General features: G+C 38.5%; 1 protein-coding gene across 2 annotated transcripts; it reads left to right on the top strand.

Moving 5' to 3' along the window:
• The first annotated feature begins 1,962 nt into the window (after positions 1–1,962).
• On the top strand, positions 1,963–18,087 carry LOC149826711 (phytochrome A-like). 2 transcript variants are annotated; one of them, XM_090018955.1, is made up of 5 exons: positions 1,963–2,181; positions 2,955–5,040; positions 5,191–6,007; positions 6,121–6,411; positions 17,736–18,087. In XM_090018955.1, exons 2-5 carry the CDS (start codon positions 2,982–2,984, stop codon positions 17,947–17,949), a joined length of 3,381 nt encoding a protein of 1,126 aa, XP_089875081.1. In that variant the 5' UTR covers positions 1,963–2,181; positions 2,955–2,981; the 3' UTR covers positions 17,950–18,087. The 2 variants fall into 2 exon arrangements, with proteins under 2 accessions (XP_089875081.1, XP_089875082.1); XM_090018956.1 differs by lacking the exon at positions 1,963–2,181 and adding an exon at positions 2,305–2,418.
• Positions 18,088–26,351: the final 8,264 nt, after the last annotated feature.

Genomic DNA, 26,351 nt, shown 5'->3' with positions numbered 1-26,351 from the left:
AAGGGGGAGAAAAGAGCGAACTTTGCTTGGCTTCGCACCGTTCGGAACCTCGTTGATGTTGGAAATACACCATGGTACCATGTCCTACAGCTGCAACACGTTGGAAATCCACCGAAGATGAAATGTGAACTGATTCTCGATCAGGGGGCGTAGAAGACCGGATGGAGGTAGAGTCGGCCCTTCTCGTTGGAGTGTTTTGCACTTCCACCCGAGAAAAGATGTTTCCCACCTCTGATGCACCTGCAAAACACAGCCACAAAATGATTAACCAACAAGGGAGATTAAGAAATGAAAAGGTTTGAAAAAGAGTCAAGAACGAAAGCTTGGATCTCAAGCTTTGATCCATGGCTTCAATGGAGATGGAAGGAGGTGAGGGTTGAGAAGGGGCTGGAGTTAGAATCGTGCCCCTAGGGCACGAATACCAAAGCAAAGACAAGGCAGCCATGGGTGCCCCTCACCCCTTTTCACGATTTTGGCTATTTCAGGCATTTTACAAAAACAGGTTTAAAAAGAAAATATTTATTGGGCGCCTCTTTCTGTAGGGGGTTTTTAGAAAATAGTTTTATAAAACTTAAATGGGCTGGAGCTGGGTTGAAACAATGTATTTTGACCCAAATCCAAGATCCAAATGGGCGTCTGGATCCAGATCTCTCAAATCGGCTCCGATATTTGACTTGCTACATTGTAAATGCCATAATTCCTTCAAATTAACTCTGATTTCGATGAAATTCGAACCAGAGCTCCCTAACATCATTATGCACCTAAGTGTATGCTTTAAACCTATAGATGATGCATTTATGTAGTGAAAACATGATAATAAAACATATTATTTATGCATCATCACATCACCTCATGCAAAACTTCACAATTTCCGTAAACCTTCCAAAAAATTTGCAAACATTTCAGAAATTTTGTAACCACCAACGCGAAACTCTTGTTGAAATTCATACTCTAATCACGTATATATAGGTAAATTCACACGCTAAACGAAATTTCACATTGTTTAAAGTTGACAATATGCGAAAGTTTATGAATTCCATGAATTTTTTGAGAATTTTGCATTGAAGGTGGACTTTTTTAACCACCAACATGAAACACTTGTTGAAATTCACAAGAGATTTTCACAAGCAGTGTTGCAAAATTCATAATTTTGCATGGGGGTTGCAAAAGAAGTGATGAGAAATTTCGTATGGGATTGCGAAGCAAAGAAAATGCATTTGTTCATTATGCGAATCTACTTTATTGGGATGTAAAGTAGTAATTTTTGCATCATATATTATACAAAATTCATGATATTTACTGAAATATCATGTAAATTTCGTTTTTAGTGCGATTTAGCGAGGTCGGGAGCGCGTTGCGACATGACATGCGAAAATTGGGAGATTGATCCTAAAAAAGTCAGAAACCTGCAAATTTGAACATCAGGCCGATTTCAAAATTTGTGAGTCATTTAAAGAAGCACGTCAAATTTATCATATAGTACGACCATTTTCTCTTATGAAGATATATTTTAGATAAATTAATAAAAATGAACTGCTCATATTTAATTAAAATGTTGCATTAAAAAAGAAATGTTAAAAATTAATTGTTTCATCTCATCTTTTAGTAAATAAGGTATTGTTAAACGCTCCTAACGTTCACCTTAGAGAAAAGAAAATTCTTAGTCATGAATTTTGAAATATGCTAGGACAGTTAGGGAGATAAAACTGGTTACATAATACCATAAGCCGTCTGTGATCCACGTGAGTGAGAAAGGGGACAATTGGCTAGGGTCATGGGGGGGGGGGGGGGGGGGGGCAGGGCCAACCTCACCGGGTGCGTACAGAACGCTAGTGGGGAAGGGCCAAGTTTTTGGGTGAGTGGGTGGGGGGTGGGGGTACCCTTTCCGTTGTTCTGCGAGCGTGGGACAGAGCGCGGCACACGGTTTTGGTGACCTGAGGAGGACTGCAAACCCGGTTTTCTGGTTTCTACTTTGGGGCATCCCCCTCTCTTTCAATATTTTGTATTGTATGGGAGGTGCACACATGGAGTGGTGTACTCGAGAGGCCCAACTCTGGAAGAAAACAAAGAGACATTGAGCCCATTTTTTGTACTATCTGTTGGGGAATCGAAATCAGGGTTTTCCAACCCCCCACCCTGTGTGTGTGTGTGTGTGTGTGTGTGTGTGTGTGTTAACAACTGGTGAGTAAGAAAGGAGGCATCACCAACAACTGGTGCTTAAATTTCATTCTCATGGTTTGAGATATCCCTGACTTCAAATCCGTTTTTGTTTTGTTTTGTTTTTTTTTAGCACGAGTTCTTGCGGTTAATTTCATAGCTTGAACTGGATTCAGTGTTTTTTGGCTGTGTAGATAGACGAGTTTGTGAGTGATTAAAGAGTTGGGAGGTTGGTGGTGGTGGATAAGGGCCCAAGGAGTGGTGGGTAGTTAGTTTGGTTTTCTTTTCTTTTTGACGAAGATATGATGTGTATAAACTTTAGGAAAACAGAAGGTATGATGGGAAGAGGGTAAGAATCCTTGAGGATGGGTTGGTTGTAGTTTCCTTGTTAAAAATCTTCTTTAGGACTAGAGAGGTCTTCATGGGTGGACTGGAGGGGAAACAAAAGAAAAGTTGGATGGCTGGTCTGAAGGTTGAAATATAAGTTGCTGAAATTGAGATAATTTGTTAATTGCAAGATTGGTGGAGGGGGAGTAGCTATAAAATGTTTTTCTTTCTCCTGATTTGTGAAAAATACATTCTTTGGTATCCCCGCACCTTGTGGTTCTAGTTTATTATTGGAAATTAAGAGGTGTATTGGATTTCTTTTAACTGGAGGAGAGGGAGAGTTTTAAGTTTCCATGTTGGTAAATTTTATGTTTTTCACAAGACTGGTTGGTACATATTATTATCAATGTGTATCAGTAGATGTTTCCTTTTCTGCTTGTGGTATAACTAATTTTGTGGTTTGAATTCAGGCGTTTTTGTGCTTCTCTTGGTGAAACATGTCTTCTCCCAGACCTAGCCAGTCTTCTAGTAGTTCCAGTAGGACAAGGAGGTCTGCGAGAGTAATTGCTCAGACCACTGTAGATGCTAATCTACATGCTGATTTTATAGAGTCTGGTAGCTCCTTTGACTACTCTAGGTCTGTGGTTGCAACTAGGACTGTGTCCGTTGATAATTCCAGGTCCGAGAAGGTAACGGCGTACCTTCAAAACATACAGAAGGGAAAACTGATTCAGCCATTTGGGTGCTTGCTGGTTTTGGATGAGAAGAGCTTTAGGGTTATTGCCTATAGTGAGAATGCCGCGGAGATGTTAACCTTGTCTAGCCATGCTGTTCCGAGTGTTGGGGATCACCCTGTTCTGGGTATTGGCACAGATTTAAGATCGATTTTCACCTCTACCAGTGTTTCAGCGCTGCAAAAAGCCGCAGGTTTTGCTGAGGTTTCTCTGTTAAATCCTATCCTGGTCCACTGTAAATCTTCTGGCAAACCGTTCTACTCCATTGTGCACCGAGTTGTCTCTGGATTGGTTATGGATTTTGAGCATGTCAAACCCTCTGAGTTGCCCATAACTGCCGCTGGAGCGCTTCAATCTTATAAGCTCGCGGCGAAGGCGATAGCACGCTTGCAGTCCTTGCCAAGCGGAAGCGTGAGTAGGCTTTGTGACACTGTGGTTGAAGAGGTTCATCAACTTACTGGCTATGATCGTGTAATGGCTTATAAGTTTCATGAAGATGATCATGGTGAGGTTGTATCAGAGATAAGGAAACCTGGCCTTGAACCCTACCTGGGTCTGCACTATCCTGCGACTGATATCCCGCAGGCTGCTAGGTTCTTGTTTATGAAGAACAAGGTCCGGATGATATGTGATTGCCGGGCAAAACCAGTTAAGGTGTATCAAGATGAGAACCTACAGACTGATCTGACATTATGCGGCTCGACCTTGAGGGCTCCTCACAGTTGTCACTTGCAGTATATGGAGAATATGGGCTCCATTGCATCACTAGTCATGGCAGTGCTTATCAATGAAGGGGAAGATGAGGGTGATGAGGAGTCTGAACAAAGTCAGAGGCAGCAGCAGCAGAAGAGAAAGAGGCTTTGGGGCCTCGTAGTCTGCCATAACACTACTCCCAGGTTTGTTCCTTTCCCTCTGAGATACGCCTGTGAGTTTCTGATGCAAGTTTTTGCTATTCATGTAAACAAGGAGGTTGAGTTGGAAAACCAGATGCTCGAGAAGAACATCCTCCGCACACAGACATTGCTTTGTGACATGCTTCTTAGGGATGCACCTCTTGGTATCGTCACTCAGAATCCCAATATAATGGATCTAGTAAAATGTGATGGTGCTGCCCTTTTGTATGAAAGTAAGCTTTGGCTGCTTGGTCGGACTCCCACTGAATCTCAGATACGTGATATTGCCATGTGGCTTTTTGAGTATCACAAGGATTCCACTGGTTTGAGTACAGATAGCCTTTATGAAGCAGGGTATCCAGGTGCACTCGCGATTGGTAACGTAGTTTGTGGAATGGCTGCTGTTAGGATTACTTCCAACGACATGCTGTTTTGGTTCAGGTCTCATACTGCCTCTGAAATCAAATGGGGGGGTGCAAAACATGATCCTGAGGAAAATGATGATGGGAGGAGATTGCATCCAAGATCCTCGTTCAAAGCATTCCTTGAAGTTGTTAAAACTAGGAGTTTTCCATGGAAGGATTTTGAGATGGATGCCATTCATTCACTGCAGCTGATCCTTCGGGGTTCATCCAAGGAAGTACAGGTTACCGACACCGAGAACATGATTCACTCTCGGCTGAATGATCTGAAGCTTGAAGGGATGAAGGAATTGAATGCAGTCACAAATGAGATGGTGAGGCTGATTGAAACAGCTAGCGTCCCAATCTTTGCAGTTGACATGAATGGACTGGTTAACGGTTGGAACACTAAAATTGCAGAATTGACTGGTTTGTCTGTTGAGCAAGTCACGGGGAAACATCTGCTCACTCTTGTTGAAGATTGTTCTGTAGATCGTGTGAAGAGGATGCTTTACCTGGCTTTGAATGGTATGCTGTAGTTTATTGATTTCCTAACTAATTGTTCAGTCTCATCCATCGACAGCTCTGTTCTCCATGTTCTGTGAAAGACTGATTGTTAGTATCTTTTGATTGTTTATGTTAGTCTAAGATTAAGTTTTTTGCTCATTGCTTGTACAGGTGATGAAGAACAAGAAGTGCAATTTCAAATGAAAACACATGGTCCTCAACTTGAGAATAGGCCTGTTATCTTAGTTGTGAATGCTTGCTCTAGCAAGGATCTGAATGACAATGTTGTCGGGGTATGTTTCATTGCTCAAGATATGACTGAACATAAAATGGTGATGGACAAATTCACTCGCATCCAAGGAGATTACAGCGCAATAGTGCAGAATCCTAGTCCACTGATACCCCCTATTTTTGGAACAGATGAATTTGGCTGGTGCTCTGAGTGGAATCCAGCAATGACAAAACTATCTGGATGGGAAAGGGAGGAAGTTATTGACAGAATGTTGTTGGGTGAGGTTTTTGCCACTCACATGGCATGTTGTCGTTTGAAAAATCATGACATGTTTATAAATCTTGGCATTTTAATTAACAATGCAGTGGTGGGGCAGGAAGTAGAGAAGTTCCCTTTTAGCTTTTTTGACCGTAATGGGAAGTATGTCAACTGTTTGCTTTCTGTGAGCAAGAAGGTTGATGGAAAGGGAACAGTGACAGGAGTATTTTGTTTCTTACAACTTGCTAGTCAAGAGCTGCAAAAAGCATTGCATTTACAGAGGTTATCGGAGGAAACTGCTGTGAAAAAATTAAAGGCATTATCGTACATACGGCATGAGATCCGGAATCCTCTCTCTGGTATCATATTTTCTACAGGAATGCTAGAAGATTCTGAGTTACCAGATGAGCAGAAGGCATTTGTGAGTACAAGCATTGATTGCCAGCGTCAACTTAGCAAGATTCTAGATGATGTAGATCTGCAGAGCATGATAGATGGGTAATCTCTAGCTGTCTATGCTTGTTTGTAACCATTTATTTTGGAAACTTGTTCCATGCAACCTCTATTCTTTAACATTTACCAATCTGATGTGTGTCTTTGTGTGTGTGTAGCTGCTTGGAGCTGGAGATGGTTGAATTCACCCTCCAAGGGGTTTTGACAGCTGCAATAAGTCAAGTTATGCTCAGAAGCAAGGAAAAGGGCATCCGGATTATTCATGATTATGTAGAGCAGCCAGCCTTGAAATGGCTTTATGGGGATAATCTTAGGCTCCAACAGGTCATTGCCAATTTCTTGTCAAACGCTGTGAAGTTCACACCAAGGAAAGGCCTTGTCACAATTTCAGTTAATTTATTCAAAGATAGTTTGGGGAAAAGTGTCCACCTTGTGCATTTGGAGCTCAGGTACTACTTTCTTTACAGACTTTTTCTCTTGTTCATCTGAACTGAGATTTATACCACACCCTCACCATAATTGCACATGCATAATTGGTGACTGTCAAGCTTTTACTGTATGAAGACCTTGTTATCTCTTGATTTTTTATCCCAACAAGCAGCTATTGTTTCAAGCATGTGTTCACCGTTTGAGTTTTGTGGGACCTCGTGATCATATCTTGTCATTTCAATGTATGTAATGGGGCTTCAACTGTGATGATCTGGTACTTTTTTCCCACACATTGTGCTCCAAGCATATGTTGGTTTAAACTGGTTTGATAATAATGCCTGGTCTGGATACCTGGCTTGATTATCCTCTACTTACTTTGATGAGTATATGATTAGGGAATGTTTATAACTGTGAAACAAGTAGTCATCATTGGATAGAGGCATGTTCTTACACCTATGTAACATGGGTATTTCCACCAGTCCCCTGTGCGTTTACTGACATGGTATGGCACTGTTGCTGGTACTTTTAGGTATAGGTCATATGGGTCTTGGACCTAACTCAACTCATTTTATCTATCTTTTGGTCCGATCAACATGCAGCATCAAAATGGTCTAATGTTAAGTATATGTTTATTGATTGTTAATGGTTAATCAACTATATATCTTTGACATGCTTTATACTTTTAGTTTATGTGTCGTCTATAACATGTCAAAAAATAAAATATAGTATAATTCCATGATTTTTTTTTTGTGTGTATAGAGTCCATCTAGCCCAATTTTGGTTGCAAAAATGGCCTTAGGGACATATTCATGCATATAAAAATGATTTCATGAAGTTTTTCTCTGACCCGATCAGTATAATAGTGCTCATTTTGAAGTTGTCATCGGATAGGATGTTTTGAGCCCAAAAAACATCCTAATGAATGTATTATCCATTTAAAAATGATCACGCGAATTTGACCGAGACTCAGATTGAGACATACTAGTGCTTGTTTTGAAGCTCTTGCAAGATAGAGTCCATTGAGCTCAATTTTAAGCCCAAAAATGGCCTTACAGACATTGTCCATACTAAAAAGGATTTCGCAAAATTTGGCTTTGATCCTGATCTAGACATTAATGCTTGTTTTGAGGCTCTTGATATATATGTATATGTGTGTGTGTGTGTGTGTGTGTGTATTTTCTATCCGTGTGGGTTAAGGAACTCCCCACTTGGAACTCGGGGGACATTGTTTTGACCAAATCTGACCCCATGGTTGTGTTCAGCATGTCCAAATCGTAGAAATCAACCCTTGAATCATATTTTTTCACTTGAATATGATTTTTTTGAGGGTTGAAAATTCAGTACATCGTAGGCCCTTGATTTTTCAACCCCTAGAAAAGCCAACATACATGTAAGTAAAACATAATCTGATGGCCAGTTTCTAGTAAATCAAACATGTAGATCACATCTAGACGGCTAGTTGTGCATAAAAAGGTAAAACAATTAAAAAAAAGCAAGAGTTTTCCACTAAAAGGTTCATTGCCCATGAGGGTAGCAAATATATATATATATATGTCACATGGGTGCGGGTGCGGGTGCGGGGATGCGGCACTTCCAAAAAACTCGGGTGCGGGGGTGCGGCAGGGGGCAAAAATGTAATATATATATATATATATATATATATATATATAATTTTGAAGTTTTAACAATTTAACATTTAACAGTTAACATTGTCATAATATCATTCATCATGCATGCAGTATATCAACCTAAATATCAAATTATCAATCAAATAAGTAAAGTAATTACATAAATCAACCTAAATATCAATCAAATAAGTAAAGCATAAAAGAACTAAATTACATACCAAAGTATATCCTGATGAAGTAATGGATGTTAATAATTTTCTTCTTCATCATCAAATGCATCATTAGAAGGAATATTGGGCTCAGCTAAATCCATGTTTGTTATGTTGAAATCATACTCTCCCTCGAAGTCACACTCTTCTGAGTTTACATCCCAAAATTTGGATGTTCCTTGTCTGCGTTACAAACCCAATTTGAAAATGTTAAATACAATACAAGTATATTTAAATGAAAACTAAGAAATAATCAAATAACTAAGAAAGCAAATTAGTACATGTATTCATTATTGCTTCGCGAAAGTAATCAAAGATTTGAATGAACATATACTAAATCCTTTGCACGCTTGCTGATGAGTTTGTTTCTCTTCATGTTGTAGATTTTAGAATATGTGCTCTAATTTCTTTTACAACAAGATGAAGTAGCAGATTGCGATAGCAATCTTAATGCAAGACGTTGGAGAAGAGGTGTTTCTGATCCAAATGTTGACCACCATGTGATAGGATCTATATTATCTTCTTCTCTCGCGAATAATGTCAGTCCATATAATGTTGAAGATGAAAAATTTTCAAACTCTTGTGTGACTTGATGTAGAAGATATGCTTCTGGAAAAAGTCTTGTCATACACATATTTCTATGTCTTGATAGCTCTAGGTCTAAATTTGGAGGGACACAACCAATACCACCAGCCCGCCACTTATTTGCATAATATTTTAGATTAAGAGAATATGTCATGCAATGCAAATGAGTGTTGCTCTTATCCTATCTTCTGACTAAAATTGAATGAATATGATTAAAAAAATCTAAATCATCCAATGCAGGATTTTTTTCTTCATGCTTGAAAACTATAACTTGTATTTTTTCAATCATATTATCTCATATTTCATAAACTCTATGAAGCATGGGCTCATCCTTATCATCTTCTCTTAACATTTCCCAAATAGGTTGCGTAAATTAAAGGAAGTATACCACTCTGTCCCAAAACTCATCATCAAGAATGAATTTTTTTAATTTTTTGAGCCTTGATATCATCATCAGTACGATAGAATGCCCAATTTTCATCAGGCACCATGTTAATCAAAGCATTCTTCACTCTTTTAAACATCTTAATCATCACAATGATGGACGCAAAACGTGTTTCAGCGGCCTTCAACAATTTCAAATCAGAATGCCTATTAAATATAGCATTAGCACGATGGTGGTTAACAACAAAATTCCTACTGCTTTTGACATTTCTTTCTAAATCTTCAATCCATGAACATAAAGCATATGCTTGTGAATTTTCTTCTTCTTTGGGGTTGCAGATGCTCTTTAGGGCTAGATTTAAGTTGTGTGCTACACAGGAAGTCAAAAAAATATGAGGGTACTCACTCTTCAAACTCAATGCTGCATTTTTACAAACTGGAGCGTTGTCTGTAATGATTTGTACCACTTTCTAATCACCCACTTCTTTTATCACTTTTATAAATAATCCCTTCAAATACTCTGCATTTTTATATTCCCCAGATGCATCAACTGTTTTCAAGAATATTAGGTCACTAAGCGAACAAGCAATGAAATTGATTAATGAACGCCTTTGAATATCTGTCCATCCATCAGACACAATAGAAACTCCATTTTGCACCCATGAATATTTTTTAATCTCCAGCAACCTCTCCACATTTGCCCTCTCTTCTGCAAGAAGTGTGGTTCGTATTTTTTCTGAACTTGGAGGCACATAACCACTCAAATTACAATTTGCCAAGGTTGTTACTAAATCCTTCCAATAAGGATTTCTAGCCGCATTAAATGGGAGTAAACCAGAATAAAAATACCTCCTAACTTCTCTATCTAATTCTTTTCTTCTATATGTATTGAATGATGCTTGTATCGTTCATCTACCTCCTACATTGACTTTTCTTTTTTTTTTCAGCATCTTCTTGGTGGCTTGCAAATGGCACACTAACTGCACAAGAATCGGCCATTGCCTTTCTCTTCTCATATTCTTCTTGTATTGTCTTCGCATTGCCTCATCAACTTTTCTGCAAGCTGAAATGTCATGTTCTGGTATCTTTAACAAATAAGCCTTCACTCTTGTGTAAGACCCAACAAAATTTCTTTCGCAGAGCTTGCATCAAAATCTCTTGTTTCCACCACCTCCTCCAATTTTTGCAAGTTTATCTACATGTACCCATAGTGGCCCCACATCATCAATCCCACTGCAACTATCAGCAAAACTAGCAGCATAACTCACATGTTGGGATGAGGATGACGCAAGTCCTTTCCTTTTATCCGTCATTTTTATCCTGAAAACAAAAAAAAAATACATTCAAAATTTTAAATCAATTATACAGACTGACATTATCTTGATATAAAATCACCAAGGATGGGAGATCTGCCCCTCCCCTGCCAAAAAACAGGGAGGGACTCAGCCCCTCCCCTGTCAAAAATAGAGAGCAGGACGGGGGCTCGACCCCTTCCCCTGTCGAAAACAGAGGGAGCAGGGGGGGCTCATCCCCTCCCCTACCAACCCAACAAGAGAACGATAGGGGGGGCTCAGCCCCTCCCCTGCTAAAAACAGAGGGAGCAGGGGGGGGCTCAGCCCCTCCCCTGCCGACCCAACAAGAGAGTGATAGGGGGGGCTCGGCCCCTCCCCTGCTGAAAACAAAGGGAGCAGGGGGGGCTCAGCCCCTCCCCTGCCTAAAACAAAGGCAGCAGGGGGGGGGGGGGGGGGGGGGGCTCGGCCCCTCCCCTACCGACCCAACAAGAGAAAGCGAGGGCGCAAGGGGGGCTCGGCCCCTCCCCTACTGACCCAACGAGAGAAAGAGAGGGTGCAGGGAGGGCTCGACCCCTCCCCTGCCGACCCAACGAGAGAAAGAGAGGGTGCAGGGGGGGCTCTACCCCTCCCCTGCCGACCCAACGAGAGAAAGAGAGGGCGCAGGGGGGGGGGCTCAGCCCCTTCCTTGCCGACCCAACGAGAGCAAGAGAGGGCGTAGGGGGGCTCGGCCCCTCCCCTGCAGACACAAGCAGAGAGCGAGAGGGACCTGCAACGAGGGAGAGGAGGAGCTTCGGAGGTGGCGTCGGGAGGAGAGGGCTGCGCAGGAGAGGAGAGGAGAGGAGTGATTTGGGCAAAAAAAAAATTGCCCTAATCACTCCTTTTCATCGGGTTTTTTTTTAATGTCTGAAATGTGGACGAAAACAACCCTGGGTGCGTTGACCGCACACGGTGCCGCACCCGCGTCGTGTCGCGTCGACGCAGGTGCGGCACCTGCTTTGCCGAGTCCCTGTGACATATATATATATATATATATATATATATATATATATATATAAAAGTAAGCCTACCAGACTTTTGAAGGTTTTTCTTTCCATGTTTTCTTTAAATCTGACCATACAGCTGTGTTCTACATTCTTGATTTTATAGGAACCGACTCTTGGATCGTCCGATTCTGGCACGCAGGTAGGTTTTTATAAGGTTTAAAAATCGATGGCCTAAATTTTTTATTAATATTAAGGCTTAAAAATTCATGTTTTTTTTAAACATGATCCAAGTGTCATTTCCTAGCAAATTGACCATGCTGAACACATCTACAGGGTCAGAATTATGAAAAACAACCCAAAAACACCCATTTGCTTGCAGTAGGCTGGTGGTAGGCCGGAAAAGTGGTAGGCAGCGACCACTTTTTCTATATATGTATGTATGTACATATTACTTTAACGTCTACATGTTTTGGATAGTGCTAATTTTTCATTTTCTATTTTTTTCTAGCCTGACCTTGCAGGTGTGATCTATATTGTTTGTTTAGTAGGAATTGACCTTCATTTTCAAAAATCAATGACCCACAATGTTTTATATTTTCAAGACTCAAAAAAGCATGTTTTTTCATCAGAAAAGCAGAATCCAAGAGCTAGTTCCTAGCAAATGGACTATGCTGAATGCATCTGCAGGGTGACTGGGGTCTGATTTGTGAAACATGTGTCAGAACATTGAAATTTAAGACTGTCAATATCCTATGGATGTTAGGAGGAGCCAGACTCACCCGTCTGCCACTGGAAACACCACTTCCCATCCGACTTGCATGTGTTAAGCATGCCGGCAGCGCCAATAATTCACCGATCCTTGAGGATGATATAACCAATCCGTACTCCAAAAATACTCTCTACAATTGATCGTATGTGTAATCGACCTGGCAAACCTTATCTTTTTAGATTTTTTGTTTTGTTTCACAAATATAATCTTATGGATGTGATCTGCATGCGTCATTTAGTGGGATCGGCATTGGATCCCCAAAATCCAATGTGTATAGGTTTTTCTAGCAATTAAAAAAACAATGACATAAATGCATCAAAACTAGTGGATTTAGAAAAACATGTTTTTTCCTTGGATAACTTCCACAATATCATATTGAGTTAAAACAACTTTCAACTATGAGATCCTAGGTTGATTGTACATACAATCAGGTGTAGCATATATATATATATATAGAAAGAGAGAGAGAGAGAGAGATTTGCCCATCGTACTCATTTTTTTATGAATTTCCATGTCATGTATTATCACATCAAGGGTATTAAGTAATTTTACGTAAACTACAAGACAAATTTGTTGGTTGCCATGGAATTTCTAAATGCGTTTGGAGGAAAAAATGGAGGTTGTTATATATAGGATAAAAGTAAAGAAACATGTACATGAGTAGACTTTTAATTAAGGATGGACTATATAGATGTTGACAAAAGTGTACAAGGAAAGAATAGGGCCTTGGATTTATTTTCTATTAGGATGAAATGGATATTGGTTAAAGATAATGGGCGCAAGAGGCATTAGAGAGCACTTATATAAATTTCTATTTAATAGGATGAAGATATGGTAAGCTATAAATATATTGTAATTTGTTACTGATTATGAAATGTAATGTATAGCAGACATAAAGAGATAATCAATCATGGTCATGATGTAGTTATTACCTTGGAACGATCTGAGAGAGAGAGAGAGGCTGGTGTCAAGCACATCATGTCCTTTTGTTAATTGACTAAATTTCAGTTTTGTTTAATTATCTATTGTTGTGTTTAATTATCTATTGTTGTCTACCATTTAATTGTGCTCATAATATATGTTTAATTTCTCATTGTGTTGTATATTATTTTTACTTCTTTGTATAACATTTATCAGTTGTGCACTAGGGGTTCTTTCTCAATTGAAATTGATGAGGTACTGTTTTGGTAGGGTATTGATTTGACCTTTTCTCAGTTTGGCAATTTTGTGAACCTTTTGTTGTTTACTACTAGAGTAATCCACAAGGCATGCTCAACTAAGTTTACTTGTCCCCTAAGGTTTCTCTTTCATTCATTGTCTGTTTTTCACTTTTTTTTTTATTATATGGGTAGATGATACTACTTTTAAAGGTACATATTGTTGAGGAGAAACACCATTTATTACACACACATCTATCAGTAATAATATGGTGCACCATGTACATCTGCTCTCTATCATGGAATGTTGGATCTTATTCGATCCAATTGTTTGTGCTAATGTATAAAAAAAGGACATGCATTGCATTTATTGAGTTGTAGCTTTGAAACCCTTGACCTCATACCTGATTGGTAACCATAGTAAAGCATTGCCACCCTCATAGCAATGCATGTTTTTATTCAAAATTAGCACAACTGTTTGATCTAAAATGATCCAATGGTCTATAATAGGAAGTAAGTGCACTTTGGTGTGTGTGTGTGTGTGTGTGTGTGTGTATATATATAGTAATGCTATGGTGCTCCGGGAGTATCTACTCCCACATACATGAAATCATAGTTGTGGGTTGTATATTCTCAATCAGACCTTATGGATGTACTCAACATAGTTTACATTAGTTTATTTGATAGGAACTATGTCACATGGGTGCGGGGATGCGGCACTTTAAGAAAACATGGGTGCGGGGGAGTGCGGCAAAAAAAAAAATCAGACCTGAGTTGGATTCGGATCCAAACCCTATAAAACATACCCGTGCTTATTTAAAGCACGTAGGGTAGGGTTTCGAGAAACCCTCCCCCATGTTGCTCACTCTCTCTCCTCGCTCGCCTTCTCTCCCCGCCGCAGGCTCCCTCTCTCCCGTTCGTTTTTCGGCCACCTGACGTCGGCAAGCCCCACGTCCGGCGAGCCTTGGCTTTTCCGCCACCCAATGCCGGTCCTTCTTGTGCCAGCGATGTGCCCTCCGACCCCCTTTCCCTCTCGTCTTTCTCTTTCCTCGTTGTCTTCTTCTTCAGGTGAGCCTCCTCAGACCTTTTTTTTTTTTACATAAATGTCACGCACCTAGGGTCGGGTTGACCGCACCCGCGTCGCGTCGCGTCGCATCGACCTCGGTGTGGCACCTGGTTGGCCAAATCCCTGTGACATAGGACAAGAATCATGCTTTAGATCATGTTTTTTTTTACATAAAAATAGAACTTTTCAAGTCATGATATTTTGATACATTGTGAGCTATTGATTTTTAAAGGTCTTAAAAAACCTACATGTATGCTATAATCACATGATCCAAACTTGTTTTCTACTAAATAATGCTTATATATCATATCTATAAGGTTTGATCAACAAAAAAAAGTTCAAGAAATTCGAAAATCTAAAGTTTCTATTAGGTGGGAATAGGTGCTCCGAAAGCACCCTATCATTACTAACATATATATATATATATATATATATATATATATATAGATATATATATATATATATGAGTTGAAACTCATAGTTGCAAGTTGTTTTGACTCAATATGACCCTGCAGATGTATTCAGCATAATCAATTTATAATAGATCAACCCTTGGATCATGTTTTTTAGACAAAAAAAAACTTTTTTATGTCATAAAAATTTAGTGAATTTAAGGCCGTTGATTTTTTAATCACCAAAAAAACCTGTATACCCACATCAGATTCTGGTGATCCAAAAGTTGATCCCCACCAAACAGACCATGTAGATCATATCTGTATGGTTAGATTAACTTAAAAAACTGCGAGTAATAATATATTTGCTCGTTTCAACTCATTGATACCATGTCCACATCTGCACCAAAGACTTATCACATATATATATATATATATATATATATATATATATATATATATATATATATATATATATATATATATATATATATATATATATATATATATATATATATATAATCAAGTTGGGATTTGTTTTGACTAAACCTAACCTCATAGATGTGTTCAACATATTTGATTTAGTAGGAATAGACCCTTGGATCATTTTTTTTCAATGCGAAGACATGTTTTTTGTGATTTGAAAAAAAATGATGCATTCATTGCTATCGATTTTTGGATTTCTGAAAAAACTTGTATACAAGTCGGATTCCAACAATGCAAAAGCCGGTTCCCACTAAATAAAACATGTAGATCACATCTATGGTTTTAGATGTGATAAAAAAATATGGCACTTGCTAAGTCAATTGTATTTACAATTGACTATATCAAACTTTATCCTTATATATATATATATGGTTTAAGATTTGCTAGTATGGGAAAACGAACTAGCAAATGGGGTGAAACACCCTTCTTTTTCTTCTCACATGTAACACCATAGATGTGATCTACAGGTTTTGTGTAGTGGGAACCGGCTTTTGGATTGCCAGAATCTGACCTGCATACAGCTTTTTCCACCGATCCAAAAATCAATGGCTATGTAGGCATCGATTTTTCTTGACTCATAAAAACATGTTTTTTCGTAAAAAAAAACATGATCCATGAGTCGATTCCTACTAAATCGAGCATGATCAACACGTCTATGAGGTTAGATTGTGTCAAAACAACTTGCATCGTGAGATTCAAACTAGATTGTAGGTAAACCCTATATATATGTCACTAGAATATGTTTACCAGAGTGTGAACTAGGTATTTCCAACATTTTTTTTGTGTGAATCTGACCCCGCAGATACGTCGACATGATCCGTTTTCTAGGAATCGATTGTCGGATCATGTATTTTTGACAAAATATATGATTTTTGAATGCTTAAATATTTACGAGGATTTTGAGCCATCGATTTTCAAGCCTTAAAAGGTTTTGCTTATGCATCATAATTGGCCGATCTGAGAGTCGTCCCCCAAAAAACCGAGCATGTAGATTGCATCCATACAATGAGATTAAACATATTTCCAGTAAACATATTCTAGTGACTATATATATATATATATATATATATATATATATATAGAGAGAGAGAGAGAGAGAGAGAGAGAGAGAGTAATACTCTCACCTACTAGAAATCAGAGGTGTAGGTTGCATCTTCTGAATCAAACCTTATAGATGTACTCAACATAGTTTATTTGTTAGGAATCATGCTTTGGATCATGTTTTTTACATAAAAATAAGTTTTATTAAGTTATGAAATCTTGGCTCATTGTGAGCCATTTATTTTTGAAGATCTTGAAAACCTGCTAGTATGCCATAATCACATAATCCAAAATTTGTTTTCAACTAAAAATTGCATGTAGATTGTCTAAAGGGTCTGATCAACAAATAAACTCAAGAATTATGAAAATTTAAAGATTCTATTAAGTGGGAGTAGGTGCTACTGAGCACCCTATCATTGCTAGTATATATATATATATATATATATATATATATATATATATATATATATATATATATATATATATATATGTGTGTGTGTGTGTGTGTGTGCCCCGTGCGCACGCACCTGTGCGCATGCCAAACCTATCCACTAAAATCTGGACCCACCTGTGATCAAATGCACCACTTCACGTCGGTCTGCTGGTTGACTGGACGAGTGCCCGGAGGTTCTGGGCTTACGGTGTGGTAGGGATGTCGATGATAGTTGGAGCATCACCAGAGGTTGCCGAACGTCGCTGGAAAACGGTGACAAAGTTGGCCGAAAAACCAGATCTTTGTAACTATGCAGGGCTCGAGTACGATAAAATGGGTCGCATCGCAAAGTATCTCCGATTGTCTATCTGAGACCACTGTTGGAAAGATCTTGACTTGTAGTATGCCAAATAGTACTTGACTCGCCCAGATTCAGCTGGAATTTCACCAGAGATGCATAGAAATTGCACAGAAAATTCTATGCTTAAAATTTCATCTTTTGAATGCTTAGTAGCACTATCATCAAAACCACATACTTGTAAATATGCAATGCCACACACACACACACACACACACACATATATATATATATATAGATAGATAGAGAGAGAGAGAGAGAGAGTCCTGAAAACCTGCCCACTAAAAAGCATGCCAAACCTACCCCACTAGTGGTGCAGTTGCAACTTCCAACGAAGATTCAGAATGGTTAATTGCATGAGATTTTGTGAGGGTTTGTACCCAAAGGTCTTACTATGGGTGATTCCATGTCATGGTCCAATTGTCTTTGTGATTATGTGATGAAAAATGGTATATGGTGTGCTTCATGGTAACTCCCACATCTGTACTTGCCAAATCACAATTAGTTAAACAATTTAAACTAAAAAGATGTCTGAGGTTTGTTTTGTTTGTAATGCTGCAGGATTATGCATTCTGGTCACGGAATTCCTGATGAATACATCAGACAAATGTTCCAAAATGAGCAAGATGTTGTTGAGGATGGTATTGGCTTGTTAGTCTGTCACAAAATATTGAAGCTGATGAATGGAGATGTGGAATATCTTCGAGAATCAGACATGTCTTCCTTCATTATTACAGCAGAACTTGCTCTTGTTCAGGAAGCTGTAAGGGCCTGAGGCCTTTCTTTATATTCAGGGGGATTGCAATGTAGATATTCATAAAAGCATTTTGATTAGCTTTTGCCTGTTCCTCATGATACTATCTTGTCTTTGTTGTAAATGCCGCTGGTTTTAACTGACCATAAACTACTGCTAATGTCGGAGTCTCACTATCACGGGCTTAGAAACGAAGGCCCTTGTTACGTAGCTTCGGGTAATTGCAAACATCAAAAGCAGGCCTTTTAAGCGCAGAAGCAACTCACAACACGCACACGAGTAAAAGCAAGACTACTCACATGCATAATCACAAAGAGAGCGAAGAAGCAAGGATGCAAAAAACTTTTTTATAGATAAAGAAAAGTACATCAAGAGGATGAGAGAGTTTGAATACACAGGGTTCTTAAGCCATAAGGCCTTTTGGGGGCACTCGAGAGTGACAAAGAGGTATATACATTAAAAACAAAAAAGCTAAAAAATATGGCGGTCTGAAACACGCTTCTTTGCTTAAGTTGGTGTTGTTCTCGACGCTAATTGTTCATGGTAATCTTCTATAAGTTGTCGACGTTGAAACATACTGGTGGCCTTCTCCCAGGTGGCTTCACATTCTGGCAATCTCTTTCACTGCACAAAGTATTTTTTTACTTTTTCAAGGTAGTTGGAATGGTTGAAGATGATTTTAGGTTCTCCGTCTGGGATGATGACTGTTGATGGTGTGCGATGTAGAATGAGAGTATGTTGAGGCATGCTCCGTTGAGGGTTTTCTTCGTCTTCGTAGAATGACTTTAGGTTGTATATGTGGAATACCGGATGCACTTGAAAGTTTGCTAATAAGTCCAGTCGGTACGTCAAGTTTCTCATGCGATTGATAATGGTAAAGGGATCATCATACTTGCGAATAAGGCTTCGATGGTGGCCTCAAAAGATAGTTGTATGATCGAAAAAGAGATTCGCCAACACATTATCCTCAACACAAAATTTTGCTTGTCGATGCTTCTCATCTGTCTGTCCATTTCTTCATGCGCTTAGTCATCTTGTTAAAATATGCATTTGCTAACTCTATCTGATCTCATTAGTTCCTGACGAATTGGTATGCATAAGGCGCTTTGTCACATTCTCGCCCAGCAAGGGAGTGCAGAGTCTGCGATTGTTGTTCAGTTGCAACTTTAAATGGACTATGGTCAGTTGACTCGCTCTTTTGGAGGTTATAGCAGAATTAAGCCGCATCAAGTAAATCAACTCAATCCCTTTAATTGGCACTAACAAAGTGCCACAGATATTTCTTCAACATGCCATTGATCATCTTCGTCTGTCTGTCGATTTGGGGGTAAAAGCTTGTGCTGAAGTGCAAGTTTATTTCAATCAAGAGAAATACTTCTTGCCAAAACTTGCTAGTGAAGCGAGCATCACGATCACTGGCAATGCTCTCTGGGATACCCCAATGCTTGACTACATTTGGTGTAAGTTTTGGAAACCCTTTTTAAAACAATATTTTTAAGGAAAACAAGTGTGAAAGTCAGACACCAAATAATAAAAACTAGCTCACACAAGTGGTGGAGTCCAGGTCGATCTTAGGGAACGGGAAATACTTGTATTCAAACACACAAACTAAACTACTCTTTATTGTCAAAATAAAAAGAATTAATTGAATAGTTAACTAAGGGAGTGTGGCCCTACGCAGAGGGCTTAAACAAACTAAATAAATGGTTTTATTACAGACCCAATTAATAAAATAAAAGAATTAAAAATCCTAAGCTAAAACTAAAAAAAAGGCTTCAGTGCTTCCAGTCTTCTTGTCCCTTCTTGAGGTAATGCATATTTTCTTGAACTTTTGCTTTTCTGAGGGCTCCTTGAGGGCACTTCTAAGAGGACCTCAGAGGGTACTTTTAGGGCACAAAAAAGGCTTGCTTGCACGCTCAACCCTTCTATGCAAAACACAAAACAAAACCTGCAGCAGAAAAGGGATCTACAAGAAAATCAAAGGTGAAAATGAAGAAAAATCTTTAAAAAATAAACTAATTAATATGAACTAAACGTCTAACATGAACTAACTAATAATAAGCTTGTAACAACCTAACACTAAAAGACAAAATAATAAAACTACTTAACTAACAAGTCAAGAAATTAAATTACAACAAACCATGATTAACTAATGCAAGAAATCAAGAATTCAAGAAACTAAAATACTCTAAAGAAATCAAGAAAGCACTCAGGTAAGCTAATTAATTAACTAACATTAACAAGTTGATAAAGAAAAACAATTAGCAAGACTAGAGAAAAAATAGGCTAAATGAAACTATGCTACTCGATTAATTTGAATCATCAACTAAGGCTAATGCTAACTATATGCAAGATGGACAATAAAATGAAGCGTAGATTAGCTGAACGTGAATCACACATGTTGGACCTAATACCCACTAAAAGACAAAATTATGCAATTAAGTAATCTAACCTATGCATGAGAAAAAAGAATAAAAATATGAACTATTATTAAATCTAAAACTCATCCAACATGATATAACGCGATTTAAACTAACTAATGCAATAAATTAATCTAAGAAATTTGTTTACAGCAGCACGAATTGACGTGAATTAACAAACTCAACTAACTAAATCTGGACCTTAGCTATAGTAGAACACGTTTTAAGAAAGTAGTCTAATCTAATTTAATAAAACCGATGGTAAAAAAAATTCTCTAAACAAGACTAAATCGGTTAAGCTAATGGAATCGATAAAACAAAAATTCTGAGAACAATCTGACTCTAATTTCATCTAACTACCGAATGAAAACTTTCTAAAGAAAAGAAAAACTAACTGATAAAAGAAAGCAATCAAAATTTATTCTAAACTATTCAAAAACGATAATCAGGTAGTTCGGCTTGAAAAAAAATCTACTTAATCTACCACATCAATGTAACCTAAATCTATTGACATCGAATAAAGAAAAACAATTAATTTATGGACTATAATTACAAAATTAATCATGAAATAATAACTAATTAAACCAACTAAAAAAATGATAATGAGTAAATCGGTCAACACTAACTCTATATAAAACTGCTAATTACTAAATAACAGTCTAATAGCTAACTTAGCATTGAAAGTAACGATTCTGAAACTAGAGTTTGCATTAACTAAACTAACCTAATATTAACTTCAAACAAAAGGAAATCAAATCTATTTAACGACAAGAATAAAATTTCAGAAAATAATAAAGGCTAATCAGCTAACAAGAAATATTTACATGATAAAAAAATTATAAAAACACGATTCCAACTATCCTACTCTAAATTTAATGTTGAACTAATCTAACACTGATCAAGAACTAATAGAAAGATAAAAATCCTATGTTAAACCTATCAATCTATCTAAATCAAGATTACCGAATATTTAAATCATGAAACAGCTATACTATCAAAACGAAACATATTTTTTGTTCTTTTTTTATGCAAAATATAAAATAAACTAAATTAAATATGCAGCTGATGTGAGAATCTATGAAACTATATGTGATGTAATGCGGTATGTTATGCAAAACCTAAATCTACAGTGAAAAAGAGGGAGAAAAAAATGACCTGTCACAGATCACCTTCGATGGAAGGGTTGAGAGGAGAAAGTGGTTAATCCCGGCTGCATGCATGCCTCCTCGATGAAGAAGGTAATAAAAGCCAATGAATACGGGGTTTAGAGGACCGATGAAATAAAGAATAAGAAGAGGAACAAGAAGGAGAAAAGAAATCGACCAAGAATGAAGAAGAGGAAGGGAGAAGGGAAGATGGAGGCAAGAGGGCTGCTGAAAAAACTGATTTCTCTAGCCCTCTAAACTACTATTTATAAGCCTAATCAGATTAAAAACAAAGCTTTCAAAAGGAGTCCAAAATATTTTACAATTTTCAAAATAGGTCCCCTCTTCAAAACGTGTTTTTCAAAGGGTTATTTTCTAAAACTAATTCAAAGTAATAAAGTAAGTCCTAATCTAACTAAATTATGAATTACAAAAATTTTATCTAATAAAAATACCAAAAAACACAAGGCCGAATCGAAAAATATGATTTTTTCTGAAAATTGGGTTTCGAAGCAATTTCTCAAAAACAAAGATAAAGATGGGTTTTTAATGCAATTTTACACTGGATCATGCATAGAATAAGACGAATAAACATGTAAAATATATGCATGATCAACATTCTGCATGAACAACTTAGCAATATCTACAGTTGAGCAGGTGACAAGGGCAGGCACGAAGATAGCATACTTCGAAAACCTGTCCACAACCACATAGATAGAACTGCAACCTTGAGCTTTTGGCAAGTTTATGATGAAGTCCATAGTTATGCACTCCCACAGATGACTCAGTCCTAGTAGGGGCTCCAATAGCCCACCGGGTCTCTAATTGATGGTCTTGTGTTGCTGGCAAATCAAGCAAGTTTGCACATAAGCATCCACATCGTCACACATCTGCGGTCAGTAGAATGCACGTTCCAATAATGCTAATGTTCTTTGTTGTCCTGGGTGACCCACCCAAGTGGTATCATGACACTCATGCACCAAACAACTTCATAGAGTATCCTATCGCGAGATATATAGACGGTCGCCCGTTGAACGAAGCAAATCATCCTCCAGTCAAAATCTTCACGTCTTTCCTTCATTTACCAATGTGATTAGTTGTTGAGTCAGCGGGTCACTCTTTAAATCTTCTCGAACCTGCTCAAGAAGATTGCTCGTCGGTTAGCTCACATTATCATTCCAAGTGAGCAAAACTGCAAGTTTCGCCTTTCGACTTAAGACGTTAGCAACAACATTGGTATTGGCAGGCTTGTACTCAATAACCATATCAAATTTTGCCAAGAAATCTTGCCAGAGAGCTTGTCTTGGACTTAGCTTCTTCTGAGTCTGGAAGTAGCTTGTCACAATATTGTCAGTGCGCATAATGAATTGTGACCCCAAAAGATAGTGTCTCCATATGCGGAGACAATGCACGACTACCAACATCTCGCGCTCATACACAGTGTATCGACCCTCAGCGTTGTTCAGCTTTTGACTCTCAAATGCAATGAGATGTCTCTCCTGGAGCAACACTCCTCTGATTGCGAAGTCAGATGCATCAGTTTGCACTTCAAACAACTGCTAACAGTCTGACAACCTTAGCACTGGTTCTTATGTCAAGGTGTGCTTCAACCCGTCACAAGCCTTCTGGCATGCATCAGATCATAGCCATGGTTTGTCTTTCTTCAGCAGATCTGTGAGCATGCGAATATCCCTTGATGAAGCGTCGATAGTAATTTGCAAGCCTCAAGAAAGAGTGTAATTCAGGAATCTTACCAGGCAGCTTGAATAGCCTCAATCTTCTTATGGTTCATCTTCAATGTGCCTCCTCCCACAATATGGCCAAGGAAGTGAACTTTCTTCTGACCAAATAGGTACTTCTTCCGCTTGATATACAACTCATAGTCTTTTAGAGTCTGAATCACAATCCGAAGGTGTCAAACATATTGCTAAATAGAATCATTGTACACCACTATGTCATCCAAGTACACAATGACAAACTTGTCAAGGTGTGGGTAAAAAATTTTGTTCATCAAGGTTGAGAAGGTGGCAGGCGTGTTCATCAAGCCGAAGGGCATAATAAGGAATTTGAATGCCCTATATCGCATTATGCAGGTAGTTTTTGGCTTGTCCCCTTCCGCAACTCTGACTTGCCAGTAGCCAGATCTTAGGTTCGACTTAGAGACAAACATTGCCTTTCTGAGCTGATCAAACAAGTCTGTGTTCAAATAAAGTGGATATTTGTTCTTTACAGTCATTTTATTCAATGCCCTATAGTCGACGCACTAACGCTTCGACCCATCGTGCTTTGCCTGAAACAACACAGGCGCTCCAAAGGGAGCTTTGGATGGTTGGATGATTCCTGCTTCGAGCATGTCATCCAATTGCTTGTGTAATTTCTACAGCTCAGGAATTTTCATACGATAGAGAGTCGTTGCGAGTGGTCGTGTATCCGGCACTAGCTCAATCTAATGGTTTACCTCGCATCTCAGAGGTAGCTTCTTCGGTAGTTTGGTTGGCATAACATCACCAAACTCCTTCAATATTGGTACTAAGGCCTCTGGGACATCCACGACTTCTTCTACCTCATCTGTCACGTGAATTGTGACAAGAAAAGTCTCATCACCATTTTTCATACCTCTCTTCAACTGGAGCGTGGACACCAAGTGCTCATAAGGCTTTACCGGTATCGTAGTAACCATGCAGAGCTGATTCTCTCCCTCAAAACTAACAGCATTGAGGTGAAGCATCAATACTGCCTTATTGCTTCTCAAGAATTCCATTTCGAGGATGACTTTGAAATCACCATAGGTGCGACTGATAACGTGATCCTTCCTAACCAGTTATGGATCCACACTAGGACATTGCGAACAACACCATAGATGGCCTTGGCTTCTGAGTTAATCACTTTCATGCGGCTCTCCTTCTTTTTCCACTGTAGTCCCAATTGTTCTACCTCTTCACGCGAGATGAAATTATACGTGACACATGTGTCTACCAATGCCTTGGTGAGTCTTTCGTTGAGTAGAAGTTTCAAGTACATCAGTTCTTTGCATATGATCAATTCTCTAGTAGTTGTCACCTTCACTGCATTCATTATCTACATTGCACCAACCGTTGGCGCCTCTGCAGGTTGATGAACTTTCTCACCATGAACGACATTCGTAGCTTGAGGTACGCAATTATCTTCATTCCTGTTGGGACATGTATTGACCCAGTGATCACCATGACAGATACGGCAATCACGGCGACAATAGTTGTCGCCCTAAAAGTTATTCTTGTGTTGATTATTATTTTGGCCATCATGTCGGCCTTGATTATGCTAGTTCTCATGGCCAGAATTCTGCGCATGATCATTCCTTTGATTGTTACGTTCATTTTCTTGTTGTCTACCTTGAAATGTCGTGTTGTTCCTATCAATCTCGGCATACTTTTCTGCAACCACTAGCGCTTCAGCTAGCGTTGAAGGATCATGATGAATGAGTTCTGTGTTTGCCTATCCTTGCAACCCATTACTGAAATAGAGCAACTGATCTTGATCATCCATTCTCTCGACTTTACCTTGACATAGTCATGCACTAACCCTGTTTGTTTCAATGCCAGCAACCTTTTGCGGGCTATTTTCTCTTGATTTTTAGGCAAAAAATAGTCTTATATATCTTTTTTGAGGTCCTCCCACGAGACTATAGCAACCAACCCACGTCGAACATCACCCAAACGACGTCTCTATCAAAGAGTCGCTTCGTTCGCAAAGTATATTGTTGTGGTCCGTAGCCTATCTGTGTCTTCCTCTATTCTCGTAGCTTTCAAGAATTGATCCATTTCATAGATAAAGTTCTCGAAATCCTTTGAGTCTCGCGTACCCTTATGCTTTCGGGCATAGGTAGCCTCTAATGTGGCCTATCCAAGTGCACCGCAGTGTCGCTAGCTGGGGCAGTCCTCAACTGACGCTCCAACTGATCATTCTTTCATTAGACAACGTCCAATTCAGCAGCCATGATGTTGAACCGACCCAACAAATCATCAAATTTGGTGGCAAGGTCCTCCACCGAATAGCCAAATCTAGTAGCAAGACTTTCCACATAGTCTTCTACCTCCTCTACCGCCATCTTGATCTCCATGTTGAGATCCTTAAAAGCAACACAAATCTCATTGACCAATTTCTCCATATTGGTAACTGTCCCAGTCAGCTTGGCAATATCACGCGAGATGGCTTACACCCGATCATCGGCTGTGAACACCCCAAATTTTTTAAAATCTTTTAAATATTCCCTTTCTGCCCCTAAATTCATTTTTTGAGTAAATGGGTCATTTTAAATCTAAATTCCAGTTCATTTCTCTAGTTTTATTGAAATTAAATTCATTTCATATGTTTAAATTGATTTTGGATCTGGATCCATTGTCCATATCCAAATCTGAGTCTCCTTGTTCAAATTTTAAATTAAAATTACAGAAAATACCAAAAATAGTTTTTAAAATAGCTCGGACAGTCCCTTCGACATCTGTTTGGATCCATCAAATTGTATTTCTTGATTCGAGTATCAAAACTCGAACATTTTCTCAAAACCTGGATCCAAACCCATTCTTCTGAAGAAATTTCCCCGAAATGGTCTGAAATTCTCAGGAAAATACTTTTGTAAATATTCTTTTTAGAAAAATACAAAAAAAATTAGGGTTTAGTCTTTGTTTTCTCAGATTTTCATTCCAAAAATACAAAAAAATAAAAATTCAAGAAAAGAACAAAAAAAAATCAAAAATAATGAAAGAAAATTACAAAAAATAGAAATGGTTTTTAAGAGAAACCCGTTTTTGAAAAAGACTTTTTAAAGAGGCTCCTTTTAGGAAAAACTTTATTTTTGTTTAAGTGTCGAGTTAGGGTT

The sequence above is a fragment of the Nuphar pumila genome, chromosome 10 (genome assembly GCF_984573655.1).
Source record: "Nuphar pumila chromosome 10, dmNupPumi1.hap1.1, whole genome shotgun sequence".
NCBI lineage: Eukaryota > Viridiplantae > Streptophyta > Magnoliopsida > Nymphaeales > Nymphaeaceae > Nuphar > Nuphar pumila.
The sequence above is the reverse complement of the archived record's forward strand: the minus strand, read 5'-3'. Positions and strand labels throughout refer to the sequence as shown.

Coding starts and splice junctions, on each gene's coding strand:
- LOC149826711 (XM_090018955.1), top strand. CDS start 2,982: ATGTCTTCTCCCAGACCTAGCCAGTCTTCTAGTAGTTCCAGTAGGACA. Junction 5,041..5,190: donor GCTTTACCTGGCTTTGAATG/GTATGCTGTAGT, acceptor TTGCTTGTACAG/GTGATGAAGAACAAGAAGTG. Junction 6,412..17,735: donor CTTGTGCATTTGGAGCTCAG/GTACTACTTTCT, acceptor GTAATGCTGCAG/GATTATGCATTCTGGTCACG.